Source organism: Schistocerca serialis, chromosome 1 (assembly GCF_023864345.2).
Source record: "Schistocerca serialis cubense isolate TAMUIC-IGC-003099 chromosome 1, iqSchSeri2.2, whole genome shotgun sequence".
NCBI classification, from domain to species: Eukaryota; Metazoa; Arthropoda; class Insecta; order Orthoptera; family Acrididae; genus Schistocerca; species Schistocerca serialis.
Genome location: NC_064638.1, coordinates 248,493,903 through 248,516,932, shown reverse-complemented (window position 1 = coordinate 248,516,932; position 23,030 = coordinate 248,493,903). Strand labels below are relative to the sequence as shown.

The following is a 23,030-nucleotide window of genomic DNA, read 5'->3' as shown; positions in this document are numbered from 1 at the left end:
GGGACACTGTTGCTCCTGGGGTATCGGCGAGGACCATTCGCAACCGTCTCCATGAAGCTGGGCTACGGTCCCGCACACCGTTAGGCCGTCTTCCGCTCACGCCCCAACATCGTGCAGCCCGCCTCCAGTGGTGTCGCGACAGGCGTGAATGGAGGGACGAATGGAGACGTGTCGTCTTCAGCGATGAGAGTCGCTTCTGCCTTGGTGCCAATGATGGTCGTATGCGTGTTTGGCGCCGTGCAGGTGAGCGCCACAATCAGGACTGCATACGACCGAGGCACACAGGGCCAACACCCGACATCATGGTGTGGGGAGCGATCTCCTACACTGGCCGTACACCACTGGTGATCGTCGAGGGGACACTGAATAGTGCACGGTACATCCAAACCGTCATCGAACCCATCGTTCTACCATTCCTAGACCGGCAAGGGAACTTTCTGTTCCAACAGGACATTGCACGTCCACATGTATCCCGTGCCACCCAACGTGCTCTAGAAGGTGTAAGTCAACTACCCTGGCCAGCAAGATCTCCGGATCTGTCATCCATTGAGCATGTTTGGGACTGGATGAAGCGTCGTCTCACGCGGTCTGCACGTCCAGCACGAACGCTGGTCCAACTGAGGCGCAGGTGGAAATGGCATGGCAAGCCGTTCCACAGGACTACATCCAGCATCTCTACGATTGTCTCCATGGGAGAATAGCATCCTGCATTGCTGCGAAAGGTGGATATACACTGTACTAGTGCCGACATTGTGCATGCTCTGTTGCCTGTGTCTATGTGCCTGTGGTTCTGTCAGTGTGATCATGTGATGTATCTGACCCCAGGAATGTGTCAATAAAGTTTCCCCTTCCTGGGACAATGAATTCACGGTGTTCTTATTTCAATTTCCAGGAGTGTAATTGCTAAACACATACAAAATGAAAATCATTACTGAAGTACCAAAACAACAGTCGAAAGGAATATGCTTCATATGCGTATAAAATGACGGAATGTGATTTGTTGATTACAATTTCGAACGTATTCGATGTTTTTTTATGGATGCTTTACTTAATTAATATATCGAGTTCTTTTGACCTTCGGTCGCAGGTTCGAATCCTGCCTCGGGCATGGATGTGTGTGATGTCCTTAGGTTAGTTAGGTTTAAGTAGTTCTAAGTTCTAAGGGACTGATGACCACAGCAGTTGAGTCCCATAGTGCTCAGAGCCATTTGAACCATTTTTGAACCATCTTATGACCTTGTACATCTACTGAGGTACATAAACTGTTTCAGAAAGCCTTTTAAAGGATCAAAAAGTAAATTAAGCAGTGCTCTAATACCAACCTTCATGGGATTAGTTCATGGATGCTAAGCCTATCGCAACGTAACTGGGAATAAATGGAATTTCTAAACAGGTAACCAAATGCGAAATTTTCAATCATGTGATGATAACTGATGAAGTAAATGCCAAAAGAAACTGATAATATCTAGCAATTAATGTTGAAGCCGAAAGTATATGTCACGTTACAAGAGAACAATCTTTTTTTTATGCCAAATTTTTAGGGTATGATGAAGAAACAGCATTCCGTCGGAAGATATCGTAAGGAATAGATCGAGTGCTTGCAGTCGCTCTCAGATTGATGAAAAGTATGATAAAAACGGAGAACTCAACAGAATCGTATCACTGCCAGCCAGAAAATGGCGATCAGTGAAAGGTCGATGGCCAGGGAGCATAATGTCCAGAGCTGTTCTATTATACACCTCGCAATACGCCGCAGCGGATAAACACGTTACCGATCAATTTGTTTGTTACAAACTGTGTAGCGCTGTGGGAACTTCATCGCAAACATCGCCTACAAGAAATCCGCGCCTACTCGTCACAAGCGATTTCGTCCAAATTTGTGGTATACTAGCTGACAAACACATCCGGCCTATTCATGTTGCCAATATTCTAATATCAACGAAAACAAAAGATGAACTATGTATATAGTGTAGTATCGAAACAATTTCATTTCCATGCGTTTGCGAAAGCACCGTAGAAATTATGAAACAGTCATACAGAATGAGATTCTCACTCTGCAGCAGAGTGGGCACTGATATGAAACTTCCTGACAGATTAAAACCGTGTGCCCGACCGAGACTCGAAATCTGGACCTTTGCCTTTCGCGGGCAAGTGCTGTACCATCTGAGCTACCGAAGCACGACTCACGCCCGGTCCTCACAGCTTTACTTCTGCCAGTATCTCGTCTCCTACCTTCCAAACTTTACAGAAGCTCTCCTGGGAACCTTGCAGAACTAGCACTCCTGAAAGAAAGGATACTGCGGAAACATGGCTTAGCCACAGCCTGGGGGATGTTTCCAGAATGAGATTTTCGCTCTGCAGCGGAGTGTGCGCTGATATGAAACTTCCTGGCCGATTAAAACTTTGTGCCCGACCGAGACTCGGACTCGGGACCTTTGCCGTTCGCGGGCAAGTGCTCTACCATCCGAGCTACCGAAGCACGACTCACGGCTGGTCCTCACAGCTTTACTTCTGCCAGTATCTCGTGGACCGGGCGTGAGTCGTGCTTCGGTAGTTCAGATGGTAGAGCACTTGCCCGCGAAAGGCAAAGGTCCCGAGTTCGAGTCTCGGTCGGGCACACAGTTTTAATCTGCCAGGAAGTTTCACAGTCATACAAATAAATAAGCATAACATTAAGCATAAAATGCAGACGGTTTCTTTACGCTATGCGCAGCTGCTCCGTGTGTGTACAACGCGATTTAGTAAAAGTCTCTACGGCACCTTCTCTTCACAGCTCTATAGTCGGTTTTTGACTTCGCCGACAGCCGTCTGTGATTCGCAGTTGAAAGCTGTCAAAAGTGCTGCCAGGTGTCAGGGATTTCCCTGAGTTGAGCCGGCCGCTGTGGCCGAGCGGTTCTAGGCGCTTCAGTCTGCAACCGCGCTGCTGCTACGGTCTTAGGTTCGAATCCTGCCTCGGGCATGGATGTGTGTGATGTCCTTAGGTTAGTTAGGTTTATGTAGTTCTAAGTCTAGGGGACTGATGACCTCAGATGTTAAGTCTCATAGTGCTCAGAGCCATTTGAACCATTTGAACCCTGAGTTGTCTCAAGTGTAGGAGTGTGTCAGTAGCAAAAAGTAAATGCATTAACCCTAGCAGTACCAGCACATTTTCCACAACATGCAGTACCCAGGGTGGATGGGGGGGGGGGGGGGGGACCTTCATACTCACCCCAAAAAAGGTAAAAAAGGAGAATTCACTAATTGTTGTTGATTTATATTGACAACATACTTTTTAAAGATGTACTGACGTTTAAGAAGGGTACATACCTGAAAATATACAAGACCACACTCTAGCAATGTAAGTCAGTTTTCAGTATCGTGCATTAGCATCAAAACTTTTTTTTAAAAAAAGGCAGATTTCGTTAATTTCTGTTGGCTTTGACACACAACATATTTTTTAAAGAGGTTTTGATGTTTAGATAGGGTCCAGAACGTGCAAATATTGAATAACTTTCATAGTGGAAAGTGATATTACTTGTATTTTTGAGTTCGGTTTAACCGAAAAATTAAAAATATTTATGGAATCTGGTAAAAGAATTCATTAAAAACATGTTTAAAAAAATTAATATCTAAAATAAATGACTAAATTACAATATTTCCAAAAGATGGACGTAGAATCCCCTCCTTGGTATTACGAGGGTTAACACTTTCATGCATGATGCGGTAGTTTTTTGCGCTTCTTTAAATGTGTATCGTACAATGATATATTTTGTAGGTACATTCATTTGCATATGTGAATGCTTTATACAAAATATGTTGCCAACAGAGTTAGTAGCACAGAAGTAATAAATATGAACGTCATGCATAATGCAGCAGTTTTTGATGCATCACCCAGTTTATGACGTCATGTCTCCTTAAATATGATAGGTAAGTGGTTCTTAACCCCGCAGTGATTGTTGTTTGACAGTGAGGGGTATATGTACCAAGTTTAGTTGAAATTGGTCGAGTGGTTTAGGAGGAGACGTGGAACACACACATACGATATCCATTTTTTAGCCGGCCGCTGTGGCCGAGCTGTTCTAGGCGGTTCGTTCTGGAACCGTGTGACCGCTATGGTCACAGGTTCGAATCCTGCCTCGGGCATGGATGTATGTGATGTCCTTAGGTTAGTTAGGTTTAAGTATTTCTAAGTTCTAGAGGACTGACGACCTCAGATGTTGAGTATCATAGCGCTTAGAGCCATTTTTGAACCATTTTTATATGTATGGATGCACGGATTGGTCATAAACGAGTGTGATATAAGGGGGAACTCCAAATGACCAAGAGTGTCGAAAAAATGGCGTTATTAATGCTTATCGGACAAGGCATCAGCAGTTTGTGTTAATGGTTGCCGCTGTGACAAGAGTACAATGATAATAAGAGGGTCGTGAGTTCGAGTCCCAGTCCGGAATATTTTGTTTAATTATCCATTATTTTATTTTCTTACACTGCAAGTAAATCAGAAAAATTCTCAATAGATTATATTTTTGAATATTTTCATTGAAGGCCTGGAAAGAAAGACAAAGGAAACTCTGAGATTCTAAATAAGTTTCCAAGAAAGGATTGTACATACAACGTCCACGAGGACTCTGCAAATAACTTTCCAAGAAGGCTTATAATTAGAGCATGCAGAACTTCGTATTCGGTTAATTTCACTTTGACCTTTGAGCAGCCCTCGGCGGCTGCACGCGAACAATAGTCTCCCAGTACTGGCAAAAGCGGCCCATCGGGAGAGAAAGAAAATCACGTGTCGATATGACTTCGTCGAAATACACCCTGTGGTACATCACTATTTATGCTCGCCAATATTTGAAAAGATGCTTTATGTGTGGTTGTCTGCGAAACTGTTCGATGAAAAACAACGTTTATGAATGTAGATCAATTAGGTTTTCCATAGAAACTAAAAAAAAACCATGCAATTGTTAAGATGTGCCGCGCGGGATTAGCCGACAGGTCAAAGGCGCTGCAGTCATGGACTGTGCAGCTGGTCCCAGCGGAGGTTCTCCTTCGGGCATGGGTGTGTGTGTTGGTCCTTAGGATAATTTAGGTTAAGTGGTGTGTAAGCTTAGGGACTGATGACCTTAGCAGTTAAGGCCCATAAGATTTCACACACATTTGAACATTTTTGTTAAGATGTGGCGTTTATAACGTGTGCAAGATGATGACACAGTTACTGCTGGCCCATATTTTTAGATGAATATCATCATTACAATCCCTTCATAGAAATTTATTTACAATCATATGTTTTTCTTTGTATTTTCTTTCCACACATTTTATGAAAATATTAATAAATACATTTAGTGTTCTTTCGGTTTATGTGCCGTGTGAGTAACGTAAAAATTGAAAAAAGATTTTTTTTAAGGAAGCTTCCCGGAGCCGAAAGCGAGGGGTGGGGGCAAAGTGGGCAGGGGTCGAAATCCGAGGCCTTGCCAACATGCACCGTTCCCTGCCTCCAGGAATCAAGGAAAGCGTAAGGAACGTGGAGCAGAGGTATAAGTAACATCGTTTCTTTATTTATTTATTTTTCGGTTTTATTTTTATTTCTATTTACTTGTGTATTAATACCACCGAGAATATCAGGAAACCGGCGTCAAGAGAGGAGTAGGGCACATCAAGACGTCAGACTAATTAAGACTATGGACGTATAGTTCTTCCGAGAAGAATATTCCGATGACCACTGAATGTATCGGTTCGAAGTGTGGAAGAGGCGGAGATCAACTCTTCAATGACAGGAACACTCCAGTTCTAGAGTGGGTTAAGGAAGACACTGCAAAGAAAACTGGAGACAAATTGTCTGTATTTTAGATTGCGGACAACTGCACGATGTCGTTCATTAAGTAACTGCCAAAAGTCAAGGATACTTTTCTCGCCATCAGGAAACATGTAGTGTGCTGCGTGTCCACAAATCCATTTCACAAAGGTCGTCTTCGCTTGCGGGAAGTAGCCCGCGTCCGGAAAGAGGAGCAGTTGAGTATCTGATGAGGACAACATCATCCCCTTGCACCACCACTGCTTGTAAACTACGCTACACGTAAATGGCTCATTCCTCGTCTGACCCGTGACAAAAATGCAATTAGGAGCCCCCATTTCCGTGACATTAATTTGTGTCGAAGCTGTGCGTACACCAAATATTTGGACGAAGTCGCTAACGACGAGTATGCGCGGTCTCCTCGTTAGTAATGATTTACGACCGAAACTGACAGCATTACAGTGAAAACAGCTAATCAGTAGCTTTATTGAAGTATAATGTCGTTCTGTGTCTCAACATGCATTGCTTATGTGTGCAAGACTTACGGAAGTAAGTAACTTTCGCTTGATGTACCATTGATTAGTAACATAGCTCGGTGAAACTTCGACCATACACAGAAGTAACTGCCAGATTATAGTGAAGACGGTAACTGAAATAAGTACGCAGTGAGAGCGAACAGAAATGACGCCTTTATTCAAGTCAGCGCGATTTATGTTGGTGCCCTGGACACTGCAAAAGGTGGGACATGTTTCGTAATAAGGTAGGCGATCACTACGAACGGCAATGTGCTCCTACATCTACATATACACTCCGCTAGCCACCAAGCGGTGTGTGGCGGATGGCACATATCGTGCCAAAGTCATATTTTCCCCCCATCTGTTCCACTCGCGGATCGCGCGAGAGAAAAACGACTGCCTGAACGCTTTAGTACGAGCTGTAATTTCCCTTATCTTTGAATGGTGATCATTTCGCGATTTGAAAGTTGGTGGCAATAATATATGCTTTACATCCTCGGCGAAGATCGGATTTCGGAATTTAGTGAGCAGCCCCTTCCGCCTAGCGTGCCGACTATCTGCAAGTTGCTCTTCTTTGGACCTTCGCAATCTCTTGAATCAGACCCAACTGGCGAACAATATTCAAGAAGTGGACGAACTAACGTAATGTCAGCTCTTTTCATTGTTGAAGGACTGCATCCCTTCAGGATTCTACCAATAAACCGCAATCTAGAGTTCGCCTTGCCCGTTACTTGTGTAATCTGATCATTCCATTTGAGATCATTTCGAATAGTCACACCCAGATACTTGACGGATGTTACCACTTCCAAATCCTGGGCATTTATTTTGTACTCGTACATTAATGGGGATTTTCGCCTTGTTATACGCAGTAGGTTAAACTTACTAATATTGAGAGATAACTGCCAATCATTAGACCATGCATTTATTTTCTGCAAATCCTCATTGATTTGTTCACATTTTTCTTATGATACTACTTTCCTGTCGACTACAGCACCATCGGCAAACAGTCTAATGCCGCTGTCAATACCATCAACCAGATCGTTTATGTAAATCGTAAAAAGTAGCGGACCTATTACGCTGCCCTGGGGTACACCTGAAGTTACGCTTGTTTCTGGTGAAGTCTTCCCTTTCAGGACGACATACTGCTCTCTGTCTGTTAGAAAACTTTCTATCCAACCGCATTTGTCATTGGATAAGCCGTAAGCGACCGCTTTTTGGAGCAAGCGAGAGTGCGGAACTGAGTCAAAAAAATGGTTCAAATGGCTCTGAGCACTATGGGACTTAACTGCTGTGGTCATCAGTCCCCTAGAACTTAGAACTACTTAAACCTAACTAACCTAAGGACATCACAAACACCCATGTCCGAGGCAGGATTCGAACCTGCGACCGCAGCGGTCGCGCGGTTCCAGACTGTAGCGACTAGAGCCGCTCGGCCACCCCGCGGGCCGGAACTGAGTCGAACGCATTTCGAACGTCGAGAAAAATGGCACCAACCTGGGAGCCGGTATCTAGAGCCTGTTGTATATCATGCACAAAGACGGCCAGCTGTGTCTCGCATGACCGCTGTTTCCGAAAACGGTGCTGGTTTCTGCAGATGAGCTTCTCAGAGTCTAGAAAGGTCATTATGTCTGAACACAAAATACGTTCCATGATTCTACAGCAAATCGATGTCAGTGAAATTGGTCAGTAATTATATGCATCCGATTTTCTACCCTTTTTTTATAGATTGCTATGATCTGTGCCTTCTTCCAGTCCCGTGGAACTTTCCATTGTTTCTATGATCTCTGATAGATGATGGATAAGAGGTGCTATATTTGTAGCATAGTCAACATAAAATCTTACGGAGATACCGTCTGGGCCAGATGCATTCCTGGTGTCTAAGGATCTTAACTGTTTTACAATCCCGGATACACTAACCACTATGTCAGCCATCCTTGCGTTTGTTCGATAACTGAAAGGGGGAAGACCAGAAGATTAGTAAGGAGTTACTGCAGTAGGGCGTTCCTTCCTCCACCAGCTCCGTGACAACTGCTGAATTATTGTTGGTGCATGTGAAAATGCTGCAGTACGTCCCCACAACCCATCTCACACTTTCTAGATCGGATTTAAGTCGGGGTGGCGGGAAGGCCAGTCCAATCTCGTTCCAACAACTGTTCCACGTGCGCTGTTTGATGCAGTGAACAGATTGCCAACCGTAATACTGATGCCAGTTCCGAATGCACCGCCTGAAAAGACGCACGTAGAGAAGGAGTTCAGTGTCATAATAACACTGAGCTGTGAGTGTACCGTGTTCAAAGATTTGGAGGTCAGTACGTCCGTTCAACGTTGTGCCTCACGGTAATACCATAATACGTTCACCACCAGGACGCTCATGTTCGACAATGTAGGACGTACGATCTTATGGCGAGAGGTGCGAACGTGCAATGCACCCAGAAACATTGTCTAACGTGATCGTCAGTCACTGTATTTAATCGTCACTATTGTTAATTACGTTACCGACAAAGTGCTTCCGGAAGTTAATTACTTCTCTGAATTTGTTCCTGCATTTTTTTAGGTAATTTCAATTGTAAGTAGGCTGTTTAGGTTTTTATATTGGTAACGCCACGTAGCGCTCTGTATGAAAATCACTGGCTGTGCTGTGTGCAGTCTGTGGCTGGGTTGCATTGTTGTTGGCCATTTTAGTGTTGGGCAGTTGGCTGTTAACAGCGCATAGCGTTGCGCAGTTGGAGGTGAGCCGCCAGCAGTGGTGGGTGTGGGGAGAGAAATGGTCGAGTTTTGAAATTTGTAAGACTGGATGTCATGAACTGCTATATATATTGATACGATTTCAACACAAATGGACACTCTGAAACTTGGTTCAGAAAAACACACTGAGGAAATAAGTACACTATCGTAGAATGTAGCCGAACTTTCGGATCAGTTCACTAGCTTATCTGCAAAGGTAGATTATGATCTGAATGACACAAGACCTGTAGCCATCACTGACACAGAAGAGTATGAACAAATTAAGAAATTCAAACAAAATCAGAATCAAATTAATACGCAACACAAAAGAGAAATCCGGGAAATACAAGATCAGTTGGCACAAGTAATACAAAAATTACATATTTCAGAGGACACTCGCGCTCCAACACAGGAAGAGGAACTTAGAAATACGGAAAAGCCACAAAATAATAACACTGGGCATTTCGGAAATTATGAAAGAAATTGGCAAGGTGCACCGAATTTTGAGATGCTTTACTTTGTACATAGTTGCTTATTGTAACAATGACCGATATGCTACTCGCCAACACGATGATTTTGACTATAAGCTGTTCATTACTACACGTAAATTCAAAACATATAAGAATTCTGGCAACGACATTCATCCACAAGCGTGGCTCCATCAATTCTCTCATTGTTTTCCTCCCAACTGGTCATTAGAGCACAGATTAGAATTTATGTTTGGCTACTTAGAGAATGAACCAGCTGAAAGAATGCGATCGGTCATTCACGCTTGTCACAGTGAAGGAGAATTTTATCATGCCTTCCTCTCAGCATATTGGTCTCAAGCTACACAAGACCGAGTAAAACATAGCATCATAATGATGAAACATTTCGAACAATCTGAATTTTCTAGTCTTGTGAAATATTTTGAAGACATGTTGCACAAGAATCAGTACCTGTCAAACCCATACAGCCCCTCAGAACTCATCCGCATTTGCTTAAGCAAACTACCTGAACATTTACGACATATCATTTTGGCAGGACGTTGCAAAGATGACATTGAAGCTTTTCAGGGACTGTTACAAGAATTGGAAATTGACACTGACAATCGCAGAACGCGAAAACAGAAACACAATAATTACAGGTCAAATTCGTCACAATTCCGCGACGAAAGAAATAATAACTGGACACGACAAGGCTATTCTCACAACACAAATCGTGACCAAAACAGACAGCACCCGTATGACAACCGTTGGCAGAATAACAGTTACAGAGAAAGATTGTATTTCCATAGGAATGAATATGACAGAGATAACCATAGAAACAGACAATATGGGAACCAAAACAATTATTATCGAAGGAGACAGTATAACTTCAGACGCAACAGTTCAGTGCGCAGTTACGATTCAGGGAGAAATTCTCCACCACGTGACCGACAAGAAAAAAATTGTGGAATCTACCGACATGATGACAGACGATATAATCGTTACGACAGACCTGAATTGCATCAGAACTGGCGGGATTCAAACAGGGCAGGGCCCTCTCGACAAGGTGAATTTGTAGAAGTTAGGTCTCCTAATCCCAATAACGATGCGCGCCAACAAAGAGACAGACAATGACTCGCCCCGCAGGCAGCCACGTGCGCCGGCTGGGTCAGAGAAAAATAACATAGACGCTAACCTTGAGAAAAATGTGAGCATTCTTTACCGATGTACCATATACCACGTGATAATTGTGTTAAAGTTGAAACTCTGCGTACTAGGAAGAGTAAAGGTTTACACCACATTTCACTTGTAAAACCGTTTGTTGAGAGATAATCTGCTTTTCAACTTAGTCTTTGCCATAAAACTTTTCACTTCACGCTACTAGTACAATTTGTCACACTGAGAAACTGTTAACATGCAATTATGTTTTAAAATAAACTATCCAGTCTTGAACCTAGGGAACTTATTTAGACAAATAATTACAAATGCATTTTTATAGTGAACAGAGGACACAATGTTACTGTGTGTGTACATTCTTGCTTGTTAGTTGCACGATTACGTAACGACTATAAGGCTCACATACTAAGAACATGTACTGCTAATGAGATTTTAATGCAACATTTTGGTTTACTTGAAAATACATTCTGGATTTAAAGTACTTTCTGTGAGATACCAGATGACACAGTGGGTAGTTTATGTGACAGCTACACGATTTTATCACGACGCTACTAATGACTGACAATTTACAATGTTGCTTTTGCGGTGTTTCTGTTTTATATCTGCACAGTTTTTCTGTATTATTCTGGAAAGTAAAACATGTTTTAGTAGTAACTTTTGTGGTATAGCTACAATGAGACAGCCTTTTCCATAGCACAACAATACGTTACAGCACAGTACTTTCTTCATCACGGCAATAAGCGTAATAACTAAGATATCTATACGCAAAGCAGTTCACTTTTGTTTATCATGAGGTAAGTACATTGACTTCTGCAGAACTTAGCTTTCAGAGGACGATAACTACGACACTTCCGCAGAGATTATCTTACAACAAGACGCACAGTTTAGCGCTACAGTACACGTATTTGAGTGATTAATTTTGTGCTTAAAACATTTATTTTTAAAGATATTTGAAGTACAACAATACAAAGAGAGTTTTCCGTGATACATTTCATTCTATTGCTGTAATCTGTAACATCTGAGGGTATAATTACGTTAATCCTCAGGGGGTACACGCTTACTTTGTGTACCATGTGTCTGGCAAGCACAAGGAGCCCTAGCTAATACGGTATTTGCTTATACAACTTTACACATCGGTACCATATTTCTCTAACACATAAATTACACAGCTTTCTGATCATTTAACTGAGAGAGACAAACATTTATTTTACTACATCAGTGACACATGTTTACACAATTACACTGTTGGATAACTTCACACTTACGAAATTGTATTTTGTCTGTACTTTGTGAACTGTTCATATTTTTTCGGAACCATTGTGATATTATGACAGCTTTGAATGATATATTTGGTATGGGATCACGATTTTTAAAGTATGATTGAGGTGTATGACACTATTGAAATAAGCAGAGAATTTTTTTAGGTTTTGAAATTATTGGAGAAAGCTACGACGTTTTTGAGATTTGGCTGAGTTTTTATGATGTTATTATTACGATGACAATGTGTATTATGCTGTTGAGGTACGTTTATGATCAATAACCTGATGCTATATGAGGAATTTGATTGTGCTACATATTTATTATGATGAGATATTGAAGAAGTGTCGACGAATATTTATATGTGTAATAAGGTAAGGAATAATGAGTAGTGGTTAGGGACTCTGACTTGTGAAAAAGGATGTTGGAAACCAATAATCGTACTTTAAGAGTTATGAAATGTGTGTAAATGCGTGAATGTACCACAATGCTGACGAAAATTTTTTGGACACTGTTATATTTACAGTATTCTATTTCTACACATTTGCAACGCAAATTCTCGACCTGTGAAAATTTGTATATGAGACTGTCACTGTAGTGCCAACTGGTGTCGTAAATATTTCGGTAAGAAAGTTAAGTGACCACCTTCACGTAATGCGTCGTGGGCACCCAGCTGCGCGACGGTCGCCTGGAAAAAAGCCATTAGTGTGTGCCTTTCAGAAGCACAGGTGAAAAAAAAGGAGAGGCCATTAACCTCGCTATTAACACTCATTTCTAGACAGCATCGCAAATACGACATGCTCATTACTTGGAAAGATACTTACATCTGCACACCTGATTATGACAAGCGTCTTTCTACGAGAGTTGAGAAAATTTCTACTATCTATGAAATGCCACATGACTATTGAATGATATTTTTATGCTTTACTTTGTACATATTTGCTTATTTCATTTGATATCTGGTTGCCAGCTGTGTTGCAACCTTGGATTTATAAAATAAAATTAAATGTGTTTGCTAATGTGAACACTTTCTGCCAACAGATCTATTAAACAATAATTTTATGATCGACATTCTTCGAAAAAGGAGCACTTGGAATGGAAATAACAATAAGAAGGGATTAATAACAGTAACTGCATACATAATTTTCTTTTCAACTACTTGGTAATTTTTTTGGTAGAGTAAGTTATCGTGATGCATCACTCTAGTGTTAAGATGTGACATAGGTATTAAACATGGCCATTTTTACTGTAATATTTTTTGTGCTTGAGCTTTGTCATGTTTAGGTATAAGTTATAGCATTTGCTGCTGCTGTTTGCCATGCATAGTGCTACTGAATGTCACTTTGTATTACTCTGTTAAGCCAGTTTTACTACTGATTTGTTTTTCTTGTTGATGCACATTGGCTCATATTAGTTGTAATGTTGCATTTTCTTTTCTAATTTATATATACTGGTGCTTGCTTTGCCAATTTCCATTTTTTTGGTCTTGCTGTTTGTGTTAATTGTTTTGTGTTGCTGCATTGCCTCACCCCTTAGTTTATGCATCTGAGCTCAGTAGATTTAAGTTAGCTTAAGATGGGGTAAGCTATATGTGAGAACGAGTTGTGATGAATTGGAAGAAATTCATTGAGAAGTTATAAGAAAATGGTTTGGCCAAAAACGAATTTTGAAATAGGATGTGAACAGAATATAGAAAGCATGCTTGGATAGGATTTTTTTGGTGGAAACAAATGCTGAAATAAGAGGAAAGATCTACAGAACGAAGTTTCAGGTAGGACTGCAGTACCAAATGTCACACTGAAAACGAACCCTGTCTTTCCTTTTGTATTATTCCGCTATGTGTTTATGTACCCTTGTGTATTTGTCTTTTTCCTGTCTTTAAGTGTTTAGCGAATAAGATTTATGTGGTAGAATTTTTCAAATACTATGTTATTTAGTTTGTAAAGATGTTTAGACATTATTAATTCTGTTCTGTTTCAATGCTCATGTGTGAAATTAATGTTTCGAAAACTATTCTCATTATTTTATATATTTACTTATTTCATAATTCCTGTAGCACTGATGTACATGTTTATTTCTATTCTTTTGTAAAGCCTGTTTTACTACAATTGTTGTCTGTATTGTTATGTTCTTTAATGATGTATTTTGTACCTTTGTTATTGTATTCTTATGTTATAAAATTGAAATTGACACCAGTTCGTCAAATTAAGTAACTTGTAGGTTACATTTCACTGGTCATAGTATATGGACAATATGTGAGAAGTAGGGACTGTTAGTGTTTGGATGTGTGTTAATAAGTCTGCAAGGGACTGATTAACAGCATTGCTGGTTCTAAGGACATTTAAAAAAAAATTTTTTGTGAGTGCACAAATGGTGGTTCATGGACTTACTATATTGCCCGCAAGACTCTTTGATGGTGATTGTGCACCTGCACAGTCGCAACAGATGGCTGCTGGCCATCTCTACATGGACTGAAGTGGGTTTGCACCTTTGATGACCCACCAATATCATTATTTCTGCAAGGACTGCAGTGGGTCTGCACCTCTGGTGGCCCACCAATAATCTCTAACAAGACTACAGTGGTCTGCTCTGTGATGACCTACCTACCAATATTCTTCAAATTCGACTGACTCTGCTGTGGGTTTAATGTGTTGTGGCCCATTACCTGTCTGAATGTCAAGAGTCAGCACTGTCTTTCCATTGGAAGGACAACACTACTTCTTCAAGACTGCATTGAAATCCACTACTTCCGTGTGCATTCTCTTTTTCTGCTCAGACTCTGAGAAAAAAAAACACTGCAATTTTACTGAGATGAACGATCAGGACTGTCTTTATGGATTGTGAGAAAATTTTAGCTTTTGACCAACATTGTATCAATAAGTGTGTGCATTTCATTTCTTTGTTATTGTAATTATGAAAAAAATTTTCAAATCTATATTGGCCACTGCCCAAAACATTTTGTAAAATTTTTTGTGGGGAGCATGGGGGCTATGTAATTAGGCTGATTAGGTTTTTATATTGGTAACGCCACGTAGCGCTCTGTATGAAAATCACTGGCTGTGCTGTGTGCAGTCTGTGGCTGGTTTGCATTGTTGTTGGCCATTGTAGTGTTGGGCAGTTGGCTGTTAACAGCGCATAGCGTTGCGCAGTTGGAGGTGAGCCGCCAGCAGTGGTGGATGTGGGGAGAGAAATGGCGGAGTTTTGAAATTTGTAAGACTGGATGTCATGAACTGCTATAAATATTATGACCTTTGAACACTAATAAGGTAAATACATTGTTTGTTCTGTATCAAAATCTTTCATTTGCTAACTATGCCTATTAGTAGTTAGTGCCTTCAGTAGGTTGAATCTTTTATTTAGCTGGCAGTAGTGGCTCTCGCTGTATTGCAGTAGTTCGAGTAACGAAGATTTTTGGTGAGGTAAGTGATTTGTGAAAGGTATAGGTTAATGTTAGTGAGGGCCATTCTTTTGTACGGATTTTTGAAAGTCAGATTGCGTTGCGCTAAAAATATTGTGTGTCAGTTTAGTGTTGATCAGAATAGGTAAAGAGCGAAATGTCTGAGTGCGTTCATTTCTGCTCAGCTGTTTGAAAACCAAATAATGTAAGAGGTTTATTAGCACAGTAATTAATTAATTTTTCTAAGGGGACGTTTCACAATATTAGTACACACTGATACTAGCTATAATTTAGTGAAAATTGCCGTAATACATTTTTTAGTATATGGAACGGATAAATTAAACTGATGTCATCGAGTAATTTTTGTGTAGTTTTTTTTACCACTACTGTATGTTTCTGTTAGTGACGAATTGTCTTGGTTGTGTGAATAAGAGTTTAGGGCAACTGTATGGATCAGGCTCTATACATTTCATTTTAGCTATGTTGCACTTGGGGTTACATCACTTGGAATTAACATATTAATTGCTGCTACTGCAGATAAGGTCACCATCTCCGAACACGTTCAGTTCTATTACAAAATTTAGTCGATGAAGCAGTTTTGTTAGTGTGACCATGTGTCAGTTCTACTGAAACGAATCTGCATAAGCCACAGAAAACTTATGACGCAGTTTAACACCGAAAGAGGTCACATTTACAGTGGTAAACACAATAAACGATATGTTATAGTGCAAGCTCCAAAACTACTGTGACGTTCAACTCTCAATTGAAAACATGAAAAGGTTGTAACACAAGGAAGTCTTTCAACTTAGATTTGAAAAAGAATGTTTTATTACTCAATTTTTCTTTCTGTGCTCTTGAAAGTCCACTGAAAATGAAACGTGATGAATAGTACGAACCTTACTGTATTGTTATTAAAGAGGTGTTACCTTAATGCAAGTCACTGTTACTTCAAGTGTTCACTGAATGAATATAGCAGTTGCGTTTGATAAGTTTATACTCTTAACAATATATCCCACGCGTTACTATATGTATAGGGATGACAAACTGAAAATTTCTAGACGCATAGATTTGTATACTCACACGTAGTCGGTGAGAGACTGTGGGTAGTGTCCGTCCGGCCACTCCAGGAAGCATATCCGTGACTCCTCACCACCAGCATACCTGCAACACAATGCCACCTTTCAGGTCTCCTCTGCAGGGAAGGACATATCAGTAGCGAGAAGGTTGGAAGCTAAGAACTTAACATGGTACGGAATTTAACACTGAATCAAAATATTGTTATGGGTCAACTGTCAGTTTTGAAAATCGCCATCAACTTTGTACCGAGAAACTGTTAAAACGGTGACTTATCAATTTGGGTGAATCTCTTCTCCAACTGAGTTTGTGAAAGCCACTTTTGAAGATTGTCATTTGGCATATGTTCCAAAAGAGTACATCTTCCAGTCCGACCAGTCTGGTATCGTATTTCTGTAGTTTTTGTCCGTCATTTAAAACGAATGAGTTTATAGTATCTTCGAGCAGATGCACTCTATCTACTGACTGCGATTCAGATAGGTTGCTAATCTCTCACATTCTTTCCGCTTCGAAGAATATCTTTGCTGTAACATGTTCCTAAAAGCAATTTAATTGGTAGTGCTGACCTCGGTTGCTAAAACGACAGAAATGCTAAAAAATAAATGAGAGATGTGTTCCTAGATATCCGCTTAGCCTATCCTAGAGGATTCACATCTGATGGTGCGTGTGTCGACCGTGCTGTTTGATTGCTGCCGCATGGGGATTATGGTATCTGAAGGGCTGTAACATTAGCAAACTAATTAAATACTGTAATCGCTTGTAGTTGGGGCTGCGATGCTTCTTGAGATAAAGTGAGATAATGTGATTAATCGAAGGTATATTTGCAGTGATTAAATTGGACGTCAATTTCGTTGTTCCCCTATCGAAATGGAGATGTTAAACGTCACCTGCGGTTCTGCTGTCGTCCCGACCGCGGCCGGCATCGGACTCCGCCAGGTCTTGTTGGGGTTTCAGTATTCAGTTCATAATAAAAAGAGGCAACAGGGGGAAACTACATACCAAAGAAAAACAGAACGTTCTGGTAAAATGTTGTATGTATTCTCTTAGACGAGGACATCAAATGAGAGACAACCCATTATAAACGATTAGCGGTTACAGCACACAAATTAAGTTATGAAACTGGCGAGACCTAAACTTGCTGCAGGTCAAGACGATAACAGTTAAACAAGAAACAAATTGTGGATGTTCTGGTGAATGGCCCAATCCACGAATCGAAAGAGAGAGCGTCGTGAGATACTTGTTACAATAATAGTCATGAGTATTGGAGAGGCCGACCCAAGCGGGGGCGATTCAGATCGCTATTCCGGAAACTTGATACGGTCATCACGCCTAGTGTTCAGTGCATCTGCTATTGCATCGCGTCGGAATTATTACCGATTAGCCAGCGGAAGCTGATTACCGACCATACTGTAGCGAGTCACGAAGGCTGTCGATGTATCGAGCATGCCCACCGGTGCATTATTAGCGGTAGTTCGCAAGCTGACGATGATCACGAACCAACTCCAACTAAGAACTGACCTCAACTGGGGCGTTGATCGCGTCCCTCGTCAGTTTTGTGTATGAAGACCCAACGACACTGTACACTTCCGTCGGCAAGAAGAGGAGCCCCGTAACGAACCTAACAGGTGTGGCTGTTTCGAATTTGTTCGGGCCTGGATAGGCAGTGCCTGCAGCCCATAGGTAGGGAGACCTGGAATAGCGGCTCTTCTGAGAAAACGGCGGGTGGGAAACGTCCTTTCGCCGCTGGTGAAGAAGGACTAAAATCCAAGCTAGCGGCTACCTTGGTCTTCCAGAAATATTGTACAAATTCTATATTAATTAACGCAGTTGTCAGAAAATTATAATGTCTTGACGAGCAGGGAGTCTTGTGGTTAGGCAATCCTGCAGAAGTCTCCACTTGCTGTGGGGAATTAATTTGATGCGATTTAATTGGCCTTCAATTAAATCGGCTTTTGAAATACTGGGCCGATTAACCCGCAACCTATACCAATCTACTCGTAATTTAAATACAAATCTGAATCTGTAATCAAAAGTATTAGTTAAATTTTATTTTAACGCTCTCCGTTTGTCAGAGGAGTGGACTAACTGCTACCGTGCTTCCAAGCGCTTTGTTGGTGAGTAGTACAATATACCACTGCCATACAGCAATGACAAAAAAGTCTTAAACTGGAGGCACTGAAACACAAAATGTAATGCTTTGATGAAAGCTACATGACAATCATAATTACTGTGTTAAACATAAGCATACCAGGCTAAAAATTAGTCATCCGCAAATACATCAATACCCGCAGCTTTTAAACTGGCGTCAAATCGTCCAACAGTCCCTTCAGTGAGTACTTAGAGGCATTCATTCCTTTATTTCACACTCGTTTTCAAGGTTCACACGTTCCAGTAGCGTAGCCTAATGTAAAGACCGCCAGGTGTGTTAGTGGAAGTTAGTGGCTCTTTCAGAATACCAAGAGACAGATGAGTGTCATAGGGCACAATAGCGCATCGGTATCTATGTGGCAGAAGTAGAGATGAACTTTGGAATGAGCAGAAGGAAGTGTATGTTCGAATGGTTTAACCTAATGAGGGCGCCAGCATTGCGACATGGGTGTGAACGTAGGACACTAACGAAACAATGCATTACAAGACTGCTAAACGCAGAGTCTGAATTAGTAGTGAGCTGGACGTTTCTAGACATTGTTCCTGTTGTGGTCTTGAGCCCAAAGATTGGTTTGATGCAGCTCTCCACACTAGCGTACACAGTGCATGTCTTTTCATCTTAGAATAGCTACTGCAACCTACATCCTTCTTAACGTACATACTGATTTGGTGCCAAGGTCTCCATTTCATACTCCGTATTTCTCTTCATTACTTAACTGACAATTCCTTGATGTCTCATGATGTGTCCTCTTTTTAGTCTAGCTGTACCATAATTATCTCTGTTCCCCGATTCAGTACCTACTCATTAGTTGTCGATCTGCCCGTCTACTCGTCAGCATTCGATAGCACCGCATAAAACTTCGACTCTCTTCTTGTCTGAACTGTTTATCGTCCCCATACAGTAGAGCTGCATGTCCTCGGGGAGAAAAAGACACCGGCCGCAGTCGGCCATTCCTATTAGCCGTTCGCAATATCAGCACGGCAAGGGGATATTGCCTAATGTTACAAGGCCAGATCACTCAATCACCCAGACCGTTGCTCCTGCAACTACCGAAAAGACTGCTGCCACTCTTCAGGTCGTCTCCACAATTAGTACAGTGAGGCTATCTGTATCGTTAAGGGAAGCAGGTCACTTCACCTCGACAAGATCCATGGTTCATTGGATGGCATTTCGGTTTACACTTACATAAATTGCGTATAACTCAAGAAGTACAGAATGTTAACTTGGATCAGGAAATAATAAAATATAGTTGTAAGCGGGACACATACGTGGCATCAATGGATGGAATATAAATACTGATATATGAGCTAAAACACGGAAATAATCAGCACAGGTGGACAGAGAAGAAACGAAAAGGTAGCACGAAGACTTTTTACAGTACAGCAAACGAGATATTGGAAAAACTTTACGATAGTACAAAATTTTGATTGGCACCGAAATACCAGCGAAATTTAGAAGAGTATGTCGGTGCGCAGCTTACTAACGACTCAACGAGACGATGGGTAAGAGCCTTCAGGACACCCACATATGTCGGCCGTTCTCCAATCACCTCTCTAACACAATCACTCTGGTGAGACACACGTTTGTCGGCTTCAGTGCTTTCCTCTGTAGTCACGCCGTTCCGTCCAGCATGGTTTTGGGAAGTTCCTGGATGGCGAACACACGATTGAAACTGCTAAAGGGAATAATAGGGTTTCACTCAGACAAATGAGTTTCATTGCTGTTGTATTTAGTTTTTTTTTTCTTCGAAGTTGGAATGGTGATGTCAGATGCGGACAATATTCCTTGTCGTGTAGTAGGTACCTAGTCTTTGGTGTATTACAACAGGAACTACACAACAAAGACAAATTGTACACCTCACTAGTGAAAACTACAGTGTGTCACAAAAAAGAAATGAGTTCCTCAGTCATAAAATTCTTTGAGCAGCTTACTTAACAGATTATGACATTAACTTCAAATGCAACTTAAAACGCATACTGAAAGCATTTCTGTTTGTTAACCCCTTTTGCCCCAAAGAATAATTTCTGAATACGTAATAACATGATTTGTGTGTGTGTGTGTGTGTGTGTGTGTGTGTGTGTGTGTGTGTGTGTGTGTGTGTGTGTGTGTGTGTGAGAGAGAGAGAGAGAGAGAGAGAGAGAGAGAGAGAGAGAGAGAGAGAGAGAAATTGAGTATGGATTAGTATAATTCACTGTATTTAAATAAACAGAAAAACGTGACGTAAGACTGAACTGACATGTAAATCATCAGCATGTTGTCATGTTATTGTCAAACCATAATAATTGTAAAACTGACTCATTCCGCCTCATAGTAAGTTATTTAAATTTTGACCCACGGAACTTGCAAATAGTTAAGTACATTGGAGAGTTTGTAAATACATATGATTTCAGCGTTCATTTGAAGAACGAACAGTAATCTGACAGGCTGCTTCTTGACGTTAGTTTCCCACTGACACTCGGTGCCATGAGTTCGTCGAAAATTATAGCTGAATTAATTAGAAATGTTATGACGACTCCTTTGGACGCATAGATGTACGGTCAAAATCGGGGGGTTGGTACTTCGAATAATGAAGGATCTTGGAAATTGGAATTTAGGTATGTACAGGTGTTCGAGGGCGAGTAGTTCATTGGTGGAGGCATTGGGTTGGTGGGCAGCTAGAGGTGACAATTTGTTGACTTCTAAGTTGGGAAGATGTAGACGCTATGTCCAATGGAGGTGGGCGGCGGCGAAAGGCGGTTACACAGCCCGGAGGCCAGGCAAGGAGGCGCCGGTGTCAGCGCATCCGTCAAACACTGTGGTGACCTTGTTAGTGGTCCATAGTTCGGCCCCATGCAGGGTCAGATGTCATGCTTCTGCTCTCGTAACTGAAGACGGAAGGGATCGGCGTGGACGGTTGTGGCCCAGGGTGACAGGTGAATTGGAGGCTTGGAGTTGAGAGAATACAAGCTCGACTCCCACCCTCACTCCCCCCCCCCCTCAACCCCCCTCCCCACCACCCCACCCCTAGACCCACCCAAGCTGTGGCTGGACCCCGGCAGAAGATCCCGACGAGATGACGGACAGATGTTGCCAACCTCGTGACTAAAACCAGTACACAGTGGACGCCAATACGAAGCACGGCTGTGTCGATATGCTTAGCCTGGCTGCACGGCCTGCTTTTCTACGTGACTCGGCACGTCGTGTTGTGGTTCAGGTGGCATACGCGGCCCGCCAAGCGCCTTCGAAATGCCAGTTGTCGTCCCCAGCTCGCGGTCGTGACCGCGGAGCTGCTGGCATGGCAGAACAGCTGATCTTACGGGTGTTGGTGAGCGTTGGGACTTCAGAACCGGGCCACAGTTTTCTCCGCGCCATTAGATAGACAGTATGTTCCAAATTAAGAATAAACTTAAACATAACGGTCTCTTTGACTATTTGTCCTCAGCTCGTGGTCTCGCGGTCGCGTTATCCCTTCCCGAGCACGGAGTCCCGGGTTCGATTCCCGGCGGGGTCAGGGATTTTGACCTGCCTCGAGATGACTGGGTGTTCGTGTTGTCCTCTTCATTTCATTATCATTCATCCACGTGGAAGATTGGACTGAGAAAAGATTGGGAATTCGTACGGGCGCTGATAACCGCGCAGTTGAGCGCCCCACAATCCAAACATCATCATCTTTGACTTTTTGGTCACACATATTTGTAATTAGAGATTTTATGATCATAAAATTTTTGAAAACATTATCAGCGATCTTATATTAATATAATAATTAAAAAAAAGTCTTGATCGCACATTTCTTGTAATCGGAATGATCGGTTTCAATCCTTAAGGATCATCTTTAGACTCTTGAGGGACTCTTACAGTAACGTATATACACTGAAATGAGATTACGAACTACATACACCCAGAAGGGCAGGTGGCCTTCCATACAGCAGGCTGGGGCGATTCATGACGCTGAACTGACTTCTAAATGGATAGGCAGGGAGTGGCCTTAAATAGCACTAGTCACACTATCTGTTCTGTGTATGACATCAGTGTTAACCAATCAGAAGTACGGTGTGTACTATTGGCATAAAATGTATTCCGATAGTCTATATTACTAAGATCTGAAGAAGAGTTATAGGTAAAATACATCGTAAAATTGCTATGAAATAGCTATTCGTCAAAAAATATAAACTGTAGTAAATAATTAGCTTAAAATAAAGTAGTCTAGACTGCCCTCTGTTTTCCGTTCCGTAATATACGTGCTGTTGGCAAAGACATGTGGAACGGCTGTCAAAGATTGCTATGATTTATATGGACCTTGAGTGTTGCTGTGAAACGGCGTCCTATATCGATGCGACATTCTGAAAAGCTGCCAGAGACTGCTGTAACGACAACAAAGATGGTGTATGTAAACATTAAGGGTTGCCGTAAACACGGTGTCCTCTACCGATTTGTAATTGGACAGGAGAGATAAATTGAATCGTGAGGTATCTCCGCTGAAAGCAGGTTGAGTGTAACGTTGTGTTTTGATGATAACGGTCGTGTC

General features: G+C 41.7%; 1 protein-coding gene across 1 annotated transcript in view; it reads right to left on the bottom strand.

Moving 5' to 3' along the window:
- The window catches only part of LOC126457240 (tachykinin-like peptides receptor 86C), a 1,093,631-nt gene that overhangs the window by 368,468 nt on the left and 702,133 nt on the right, over positions 1-23,030 (bottom strand). Inside the window, exon 5 of the mRNA XM_050093388.1 lies at positions 16,384-16,464. Coding sequence (XP_049949345.1) covers positions 16,384-16,464 — 81 coding nt within the window. The remainder of the gene's footprint in view (positions 1-16,383; positions 16,465-23,030) is intronic.